Source organism: Lycium barbarum, chromosome 2 (genome assembly GCF_019175385.1).
Source record: "Lycium barbarum isolate Lr01 chromosome 2, ASM1917538v2, whole genome shotgun sequence".
Taxonomy (NCBI): Eukaryota; Viridiplantae; Streptophyta; class Magnoliopsida; order Solanales; family Solanaceae; genus Lycium; species Lycium barbarum.
In genome coordinates, this window is record NC_083338.1 from 146,920,083 (window position 1) to 146,931,319 (window position 11,237).

The window sequence follows — 11,237 nt, forward strand, 5'->3', positions numbered from 1 at the left end:
TATTTGTACCTCGTAAAAAAAGCTTTTTATTTTGTGGAATGAACCTACGAATTCGCCAATTATGAGTTGGGCGCTTTAACCATTCAGCCATGCGCCGCTTTATGATAATGAAACCAACCAGTAAAAAGCATTAACGCCGCAAAGGTAAATACGTTCCTCCCCACGTCAATATATTTTATTGTTTAGGGGGAATTACGCTTACTTGTTTTTTAGTACAAGTAGCTTGAGTATTTCAGAGGCTTCTGAAAATTGTAATTCATGTAAAAGAAAAATATACAAAATCTGAGAATGTGATTATCTCCTGTCATTTTCCCTCTTTTGCTGAAAAATATTTTAAAGAATATTTTCTGACAGTCAAACACCACTATTATAATTATGTTTTCAATTTGAGGACTTAAATATTCAGATGCATTAGTCCATTTTATAATTCATAATCTGATACTCTCTTACAGATGTAATTTTCACCTTTTTTATTTTTGCAAGTTGTTTTAAAAGTCAAATAAAGGGAATGAAACGGATACTTCGTATAGAATTATCCTTTAAAGAATTGGGGTAACTGTTACCCCACAGAATATTTGATCAGATAATAGAAAATTTACTTAAAAGTCAAAACACTAATGTCACTTCCAAAGTTACAGTACTAATAGGTCGGCACCGGCCTATGCATACACATGCACACAAATTATATCAATTCAAGTCGTGTAGTATTAGATTTGCTTTAGAAGGTAATGAGACTAAAATTTCAAAAGTAGCCTCTTTGTCATTTAGAACTCGAAATGCATCATCGAACAATAATAGACCCAATAGTTTGCATTTGTACGAGTGAAAAGTTTGTAAATAGAGAGCTTCAAATAAAAATCATTACCATAAAGGAAGTGAAAGGGAGCGACCCTAAAAGTTTGACGTTGTGTGATCAAGAGGTTACTGGTTCGAGCAACGAAAATAGCATCTTGCATAAATGTAAGATAAAGCTACATATATATAAGATCCAATGCATAAATGTAAGGTAAGGTATATAAGATCCAATGTAGTTCCACCTTTCCGTAGACCCCGCCCGCACATAGCGAGAGTGCATCGCACTCCTTTTTTAAAGTTCAAGTGGCAAGCCCTACGGTCACAGATTGTCCAATAGTGACCAGAGTTCAAAGTCCTCTTCAAAGTTTAGAGAAGAAACCATGGTATATTATCTAAAAAGCAGTGATTACATTCTTTTAAATGATATATACCATGAACAAGAACTGTAATAGATAAATGAAAGTTTGGTTCTCCACAAAATCAACTCGAGCAAGGTTAACCAGCAATAATGAATTAAGATCTTTTGAAAGGACATTTAAGAGTCAAGACTGCAACATGTCCTTTTCCATCTTGGTTAATTAAGGACTTCATGGATGATTAAATCCAATTTACTGCAAGATTGTGTAAAAAAGAACAGAAGGCTACAACCAGCCAAGACTTAAAAACAGTAATAATAAAACCCTGAATACTGGAAAGCAGCAATGTTTTTCTTCAGAGTCTCCAATTAAGCTCTTTCGAGTTTTAGAGGGCACGTGCTAGTAGCACTTTTTAACCCGCTTTAGATGAGACCATTTTCAAAATAAACCTTACACATCTATTTGTGTATAGTTTGCTTGTTCATATGTACCCTATTTTGGGCCAGGCAAACAGACAAGAAAACACATGTAGCTATATCAACCATAACTACAAGTTGAAGTATACAAGTCGCACTGACTTCAATTGTACAAAGAGTAGTTGACAAATTTCACTCGCAGCTTCAGAAAGAAGTATGATTATTGAAGGGTACATAAAAACACTCTTCCATAAGGAATAGATCTCAAGATAGGAGCGCTTGAAGGCTGTTTAAACTAACTCGGGGTGCCAAAGAAGTCCCAAGTAATACATAGAAGATGCAAACGACATATATCAACCTCCATATAGTGGAATACAACTTAGTCTATGAGAGGATTAAGCACACTACCAACAAACAGTACCGCACCTGTTGCATCTTCTCTTATCAGGAAGAGATACGGATGATCAGCAACAAAGCCTATTTTCTCTTCCACCATCACTGATCTTAGTTTAACCACACTAGCGGTTGCAGCTGCAGCTTCTGTTCCCTCTTCATTTACCTCGATAAAGGATTTGTGAAAGATGCTAGATACATAAAGGTTACTGCCAACAGGGGAGTCAACCATCTCGGTGAGGCCATCACCGGAGAAAGGCAATACCAGGCCAAGCCCTTTCAGAACATTAGAAGCTTCAAATCCAAACGATATTTTAAATTTGGGGATACGAAATTCACCAACTCCAACCTTCTGATATGGTAGGTGTCGCTCCAAGAATTGGGATTCAGAACTGACCTTTTCTACCAAAGCTGGCAGTCCATCATTCGCATCAGGAAGAAAGAAGTACATGGAGAAATGACGCCTATCCTCACCCTGTTTATACGGAAGGCTCAACACCTTGAAACCGTCATAGGCTTTCACATATTGCTTCTTCTTGCTAGTCATGAAGGGCACTTGAACAGACGTCCCACTGAGAAGGTGAAACTCATTGTCCTTTGTCAGTGATGCATCGAACTTCTCATCCCAGGCTCCTTTAAAGTACAATGCATTTGCAAACACAAGTCTTGTTGCACTGTCAACTGAGTCAGCTGGAAGAATTTCTTTGATAAGCCCGCTTGTTTCCTTTTCAGCCCATTGATTCACTTGACCGGCAACCTCAACAGCCTACAAATCATCAAAAATTTTGTACGTAAATAAAAATTAAGGCAAAGGGGGTTCCTTCTAATTTTCCTGTACTTTAAATCTATCCTTATTTCTGACTCCAGCTCTAGTTGCTGGGTGATTAAAGTTCACAGGTCAGTATAAGTGTATATCCATCCATGCAAAGATTGCACGGATATTGAAAAGTTTGAAGAGTATAGCCAGTTTTAAAAGCTTTTCAATCTCCAGTGGAAGTGGTAATACATCAGTATTGAGATCATAATGAATGATAAACATAGTGAAAGCGTGTGAGATAACATTCATTGGCCTGCTGTTTATCAGTTATGTGAATGCATAAATTCAACCCCATCTGTTCATAGTTCTATCCCCAGCTAAAAGAAAAAGGTACACACAAAAATAAAGCCAACGGTGCAAACCTGCGAATGCCAAAAAGATGAAGTGCACTAAAAGTTTTATCTTAGCTGAAAGTAGAAATGCAAATACCTCAAGCATAAACATTAAGCGCACTGAATTTCATATGTAACAAAAGGAGAAACAGGACCATTTCAGCTGGTCCTACTCATCAAAAGATACGTGAAGGTCTAGCAATTGACAAGCAGTAGGAAGATTTTACAATGAAATTGTTACTTCCGTTGTCCTAGTTCACAATCCATTCAACATATTACTCCACCAGGCTCACTTAATAGTTTACAAAGATCAAAAACGCTATACTGCTTCCCAACTTTATAGTATTTCAATTCATACTTTATACACCTCCTAACTGTTTATCAGCTACTAAATATAGCGCAATCTTCAGCAAGTAAATGCATAAGTATATTATAAAAACCAGAAAGGCAAAAAGAAAAAAGAACTTTTTAAAGAAGTACTACAACTAAATATACTAGAACTAAATGGCATCCAAAATTGCCTGTAACAACTCAAACTCAAATGATGCAACAGATTTCCTCATATTATAATTATCCCATCAAGCATTTCATAACTGACTCAATCAATTATGTCACAATCCCAAATTAGTTACTTTCGGCTTTACGAATCACCAATATCTAATCCTCTTATTTAGGCTATTTCCATCTATTACAACAACGATAACAACATACCCAGTTGAATCCCACAGTGTGGGTCTGGGGAGGGTTAAATGTACGCAGACCTTACCCCCACCTTAGTAGGGAGGCTGTTTCCGAAAGACCCTCGGCTCAAAAGAAAACAAGCAAACAAGGGGAGAAAAGTCAGATACCGACAGGCAAATTAAAGCAATGCGAAAATGAAAAAAAAAAACAAGGGCAAAGAAGTCATGATAAAATAGCATGGAGAGACAAGACCCAACACATAAAAGCAGAAAACATAGGGCAATAAAAAGTAGAGCAAAGCAGTGCGACAGAAAAGCTAGACTACTTACTAGCCTTCTACCCTAATCTGAGCCCTCCACAACCTCCTATCTAAGGTCATGTCCTCGGTAATTTGAAAAAACGCCAAGTCCTGCCTAATCACCTCTCCCCAATATTTCTTTGGCCTTCCTCTACCTCTCCTAAAACCGTCCAAAGTCAACCTCTCACACCTCCGCACTGGGGCATCTATGCCTCTCCTCTTCACATGCCCAAACCATCTCAACCTCGCTTCCCGCATCTTGTCCTCCACCGATGCCACTCCCACCTTATCCCTGATGTCCTCATTCCTGATTAAGGAAAACCAGGGTTCTAATCCTCAATTATGTCACAATCCCAAATTAGTTACTTTCGGCTTTATGAATCACCAATATCTAATCCTCTTATTTAGGCTATTTCCATCTATTAAGTACTAAATAATTTGATTAAGGAAAACCAGGGTTCTATAAAGTAGAAGTTCTCAAAATGTCGCATTGATCCATATCCAGACATATAAGCACCTAAGTAAATTGAACAAGTATGCCTAAATCTCAACTGGTTAAGTACTCCCTCTGTTCCACAATACTGTCCCACAATTTATATGACAGTTTTCGTTTCTCGAAAATTCAAACTACATGAACTTTGACCAACATTAGGTATTTTTTCACCAAATTGATATGAGAAAAGTTGCAACTTACAGTGTTTTTCGTGTAATTTTCAAATATACAAATCTTAATCTTAAAAATATTGAGTTAAACTAATCCAATTTAGCTTCAAAGTTAGGTCAAATTAATAGCGGAAAGCGAAAAGCGTCAGGACGGAGGGAGTAATTGCTTAAAGAAACATCAAAAACAGGAAAAAGTGAACTAATCCTGCTCTACTGAAGTAACTAAGCAACAGTAATTAAAAATCTAACCTTGTTCTGAAAATCAACAGAAGAAGAAGTAGCCTTATAAACATTGTCCACAATCTGTTTGAAAGAATACTTCAAAGGCAAAGTCTGTTCAACCCAAACACTGTTAGCAACAGAGAGACGGGGCCCACCACTAGGCCCACCATCAACAAATACAACATCAACAAGCTGAGAAGAAAGAGAGTTGAGTTCATCAATAGATTTGGATTTGAGGAAAGAAAGCAATTGGGCCCGGGTCGGGTCATTTGAACCCGATGCTATGAGACCCAATACTACATGGATCGACAAAGGGGAGAAGACCATGTTGGCGTCCCCTTTAACTTCGGTGGAAAAGACATGTTTGGATAGTGTTAAGGATACGCCTGTTTGGTTGCTGATTGATTCTTGAAGGTCCATTGTTAATGGTGATTCTTTTTGAGTATTTTGTCTCTGTTTTTGTGTGTAAGAATTTTAAAGAGTCAACTAGAAAGAGGAGACACGTATTGAGTTTGAACAGTGTTAAGAGTCAATACTTAGCATAGAAGTAAGGAATTTGTACCTCAATAATAATCAGAAAGGTAACCACGCTATCGGAGGCAAAAAAATAAGGGGTCGTTTGGTAGCCAGTAGCCTAGTAAGGATTACGCAGGTATTAGTAATACAAATATTAATTATACATGTATTACTTATGTAGGTATTAGTAATTCATGTATTAGTTATGCTTCTTTGAATGTTGGTTTGTCATATTAAAACTGAATAAATATTATATACTTCTTAAAATTAATTTATTTACAATTAAATTAAAACATTATTTATTTAAAAAATTATGAAAATATTATATTAAAAATTATATAAAAACATGATTTAGAAAAGGAAAGTATTTAAGTGGGAAATGATAAGGGCAATATTGTCATTTCAACTTTTTATTCATGTATTAGTTATTCTATCTTGTATCCCGCATAAAATAATATATAGATTCTCTCATAACTTATACATATATTAGTTATGCGGGTTTTTAAATTGTAAACCAAACGTCGTATTAATTTTATCCATGAATTACTTATTCCTAACTAGCTATTAAATGCGGTATAAATATGCAAAAATTAATACATGAATAAAATATCTCTTTACTAGCTACCAAATATGATATAAATTAATGCAGAAATTAATAGCACATGAATAATTTGTTTCGTCCAACTACCAAACGACCCCTAATTGCTTATTGAAGTGATTGATGTTAACTCCGTTTAAATTAGTTTCTCAAGGCAAGAGTTTGTCAACTTACACATGTGTAGTATTTTATTTAAAATTTAGGTATCTGAAAAAATTTATCTACTTTTTAAGTTGAAAGCGTGTGTTGCTAAGATATATGTTGCTCCTTAAACTTGGCTGTGGCCAATGGGTCATGGTCTTAGGTAAAGTATCTAAGTAAAAATATCCGATAAATTTAAGGCCACATATGCATTCAATCTGCTTTTTATCTGAACTATTTGAAATATATTTGAACTATTCAAAATAGTTAAAATTTATCATCTGTTACGTTTTAGCTTAAAAATACCTTTTCTACTAACGGTTGCTCCAAAACTAGGAGAAATGAGCTAAAAATTGGCTCATTTTCCCTTGTCCTGGAGCAACCATTAATAGAAAAAGTATTTCTAAGCTATTTAGCTAGTTGAAGTCTTTTAGAGGGAAAAAAAAAACTATGAGAACATTTGAGCCAAAAACGTAACAGAGGTAGATTTGACATAGTTTAATATCTATATAAAAGCAGGACATGAGGCCGCTGACGTGACACGCTCCTAAGCCAGGATTTAGATTTATCTTTTTCCTCATTTATTTGATTTTTCTCCCAACATTTTTTTAATTCAGTAAAAAAAAAAAAATCCAAATGACGCCCATTTAAACAATGGACCGTTTTGCCTCACTAAGGAAGCGATGCATCCGGTCCGTTTGCTATTTCAGATTTCCCGTGTAACTGCTAACTTACTGCTCCATTTAACATTCATTTCTAAGTGAAAGCAAATTTTATCCTTCTCTCCTCAAAATTCAGGTAACACATATTCCTTCATGTCTCTCTCTTCTTAACATCTTCGCATATACACTTGTATGTTAATTTTTATACATATATCATTGCATTCACGGATTGAAATTGTTGCCAATTAATTCAGGTTTGAAATGGAAATTAGCTTTGTAATATTTGCCTCTCGAAGTCACACTTCAATCTTCAAGGTTGTTGATTACCATTACATGCATGATACCGATTTTGATTTTAATTTTCATGTACTCTTTACTTCTTACTGATTAATCTTAAATTGAAATTTGTTACCCTTTATTTCTTTCTTTAAAATAAGCAGAAAAAGAATTAAATGAAATTTAAAGACATGACCTTTATATTTTGTTAGGGCCTTCAACAGGGCAGTGTGCAGCGAACTCTTACAAGTCGATGAAACCACTGCAGTCAGTGTCAACCTCTAGCATCATCGTCTTTTTGTCGACACATCATGTAAGTCTCTATATATGATAACCGAGAATCAAGAAATTGATAAGACAAGCGTTTTTGTGTTTGATAGAATTTTGGAAGGACACCTTTCACCCCTTTTCCTTATTTATTTTGGAGTAGCAGTTAAAAGCTTATCAATATGGGATTTGCAAGCGGGTTTTTCCTATTTTTCCGGGGGAAGTTTCCAAAAATTGTGGTAAAAGATAAGTTAGGCTTCAGATGGTGGCTATGTATATCTGTTAGCAAAAGAATTGTCGGTGGTTGAATGATAGAATAGGAGTGTTTGGACGGTGATCAAAGATGAAGAGTAGTACTCAGTTTATTGTAGAAACTTAATACATTCCTAATTTATGAACTTCAACATTTAAAAACGAAGCGAAGATGAGAGAATTTATATTACGTAAATTTTCCCTATAAAGTAAGTGTAACTTCTATTCCCCAATTGAGAGAATTATCCGAGAACTTTATAAATTTATAAATGCTGAGCAATGCATTATATATATGTATTTGCTTTCTTTTGTTTTACTTCTTCATGATGTATATTTTCAAATACATTTGATTATAATTTTTTTCACATATATATATATATATATATATATATATATATATATATATATATATATATATATATATATATAACTTTTTCCCCATCTTTGTCAACTAAATTTACACAAACAAATGTCTGACCGCGCGAGGCGCGGATTGATTAACTAGTTTTAGGATATTTATGACCCTTTTCCTCAAAAATTTAAAATCTCTTTGAAATTGAGCATTTTTTCACCACAAAAAAATGCTGGGCTAATTTGACAATTAAAGTAAATATAGTTAAATTTAATCGAATTAGATTTTGATAACACTACAATGAAGGTAGGATGACTATAATGAAATAGGCTAATTGTTGGAGGCAAGAAAAGGATACAGAGTTCTTATTCTCATTTTTGAACTAACCAGAAACAGAATTGGATGTAATGTATACCATCATTTCTTTTTATTTGCTTTCTTCTTTTTGTTAAAGAAACGTTCTTCCTCATCGTAGAATGTGCTTTTTCCTTTTTTGCAATATACTAGAGGGTGCATGCCTGTGTTTAAACCCGGGCCCAACATGTTAGCTCTAGAGTAAGTACATTTTTTGTGCGGATTGCCCTTCTTTTGGGGTGGTCTTTAAATTTTGCCCCTCATATTTGGGCTCTTTAAATTATGCCCCTCATATTGCTGCTCTTTAATTTTTGCCCTTCGCATTGCAATCCTGAGCGTTCACACAGAAATCATGAGGTTCTGGGTTCGAACCCCCGCTCAAGCATAAATTGAAAAAAAAATTGTAAGGCAAGGTTTGGGTTGCGTTTATGCCGGACCAGGCATACACTTGTTAAGGAATTACCAAAGTTATGCCGGACCCGGCATACTCATACCTTATGGTCAGACTTGGCATAAGTATGCCGGGTCCGGCATAACTTTGGAGATTCCTTAACAAGTTTATGCCGAGTCCGACATACTTATGGGCAAACTTTTAGTTAAGCCTTAACTAAAAGTCTTTTCTAATTATGTCTTATGGGGCAGACTTTTAGTTAAGGCACAACTAAAAGTATGCCCCATAAGGCATAACTAAAAGTACGCCCATAAGGCGAAACTTTTCCTTAAGACATAACTAAAAATTTGCCTTGCAAGACAAAATCTATGTCTTAAAGAAAAATTATGCCTTATGGGTATACTTTTAGTTATGCCTAAACTAAAAGTTTACCCATTAAAAGTTTGCCCATAAGTATACCGGATCCGGCATAAACTTGTGAAGGAATTACCAAAGTTATGTTGGACCCGGCATACTTATGCCAAGTCTGCCCATAAGGCATAAGTATGCCGGATCCGGCATAACTTTGGTAATTCCTTAACAAGTGTATGCCGGTGGAGGCATAGCGAAATTTAAACTCTGCCTTGTGAATTTTTTAAAAAATTTTGACTGAGTAGGGGTTCGAACCTGGAACCCATGAATTTTAGCCGAAGGGCAAAATTTAAAGATTTCAAATATGAGGGACAAAATTTAAAGACCACCCCAAAAGAAGGGCAATTCTGCGAATAAAACACACTCTTTTTCGAGATAACTGAAAGTGAATATGAAAATTCATTCTAAAGACCTTCATATATTATCTGGATCCAATGTATTTTTTGAAATGTTTTTATTTCAGCCAAAGTAGTAAACAACATACCAGCAGACATCAAACTTTGGCCTAGCAGATAGTTTAGTCATTCATTTACAGACCAAATAGACTCCATAACATCTTACAAGAAGCAATAGATACTATAATATGACAAATCTAAGTCGATAACACAACTAAACTGAAGATTGACAATAACTATATTCTGATGATGAGAATCCAAAGAACAATGACAAAACATGGTAAGTTATGAAAGGTCAAGAGCCAAAAGATTTCCAAAAGCTCATGCTTTCTATCAACTGTGAGTAGTAAGATAGCTAAGCCTTTTGATTATAGTCCCTTCCAATATTGCTTGATTGCTGCTTTTTTAAGGTCACTGCAACTAAGATAAGAAAAAAGGGGCAAAGAGCCGGGGTTAATCAATGAAGAGATGAGAATCAATGCATGGATATCTAGGTCGTGTCTAAGGAAGCAAACTAAGAAAGCATATAAATACAAATATCTTACTGGGCAATGTAAAGCTTTACAATAAGATCTATTCTATATAAAATGACAACAAAGGTCTTAGCACGCCCAGGATCCAGAAGTGTGTATGTTGCCAAACAAAGACTAATCAGTGCACCTTTCCAAGGGCTCCCTGCCAGAAGAAATGAAGTTTACCATAGTCATACTTTATCTACGGCATCCCTTTATCTCTTGGCCTAAAAAGCTCATCGATTTTTGTGACTGCAATTCCTCATAATAAGTCTAAAAAATTTTGAGAAACCAATTTCTCTAAGCACGTTAAATTAAGACCCATCAACTCTATCTCGCTTCAGAGCTTCACATGTACGTTTGAAATCATTTTTCACCATTGCATAGAAGTCAGGTAATTGCTAGTATATTGAATTGCTCACACCAACTGCATTGGTTAAACAATATAGTTCTATAATCAAGTAATTTGATGGTAACACCAACCCTACTCTAAAATGACTTCTTCCAACAGAGAATACTCCTCAATATGTATACTAAATTTGCACAATCCTTATTTCTTGAAAGAAAAAAAATAGTGAACTTATGAAACAAATCACAAGAGTAAAAATACTTTTGCAATTACACCAAGATAAATTAGGAAAACACTGATTTAAGCCTCACAAGTTTGTAAAAAACTCTTTAAGAGTTGTTGTAGGCTGTTGGCTAGACCAAATTTGAAATAATCCACTAAAATTAGAACTGAGATAGAGTAAAAAATTAAAGCTGAAATAATGTACAGTACACCTCTAAAGAATGAAATAAAAAGTCAATAAAACTTAATAATTAGCATACATATTGCTGGTGAGTAAAGCAGCAGTCCCAGCCTAGACATACAGTAAAATTGCACATTCCACGAGTTTTTGTAAGTAAAGATGAAGTTGGTCATCATTAGTTGATTAGTCATTCTAGTTAACATCTTATAATACAAATTCACTAATGAAAATACAGCACATGATCCTTCTTGATGTTCAAGATATATTGTGTACTAAAATTCAAATTCAAAAAAAGAAAACAATAGCAAGTACGATAGAAAGAAAATATATCTCTACAGTCTACCGGTGAACCACCAAGCATGTACACATGTAGATAAAGCATTCA

At 34.9% G+C, this 11,237-nt stretch overlaps 1 protein-coding gene across 1 annotated transcript; it reads right to left on the bottom strand.

Annotated features, from left to right (window-relative positions):
• Nucleotides 1-1,664: 1,664 nt before the first annotated feature.
• On the bottom strand, nt 1,665-5,494 carry LOC132627916 (serpin-ZX-like). Its single transcript, XM_060343532.1, has 2 exons — nt 5,001-5,494; nt 1,665-2,726 (listed from the first exon to the last, which is right to left on the bottom strand). Exons 1-2 carry the CDS (start codon nt 5,391-5,393, stop codon nt 1,947-1,949), a joined length of 1,173 nt encoding a protein of 390 aa, XP_060199515.1. The 5' UTR covers nt 5,394-5,494; the 3' UTR covers nt 1,665-1,946.
• Nucleotides 5,495-11,237: the final 5,743 nt, after the last annotated feature.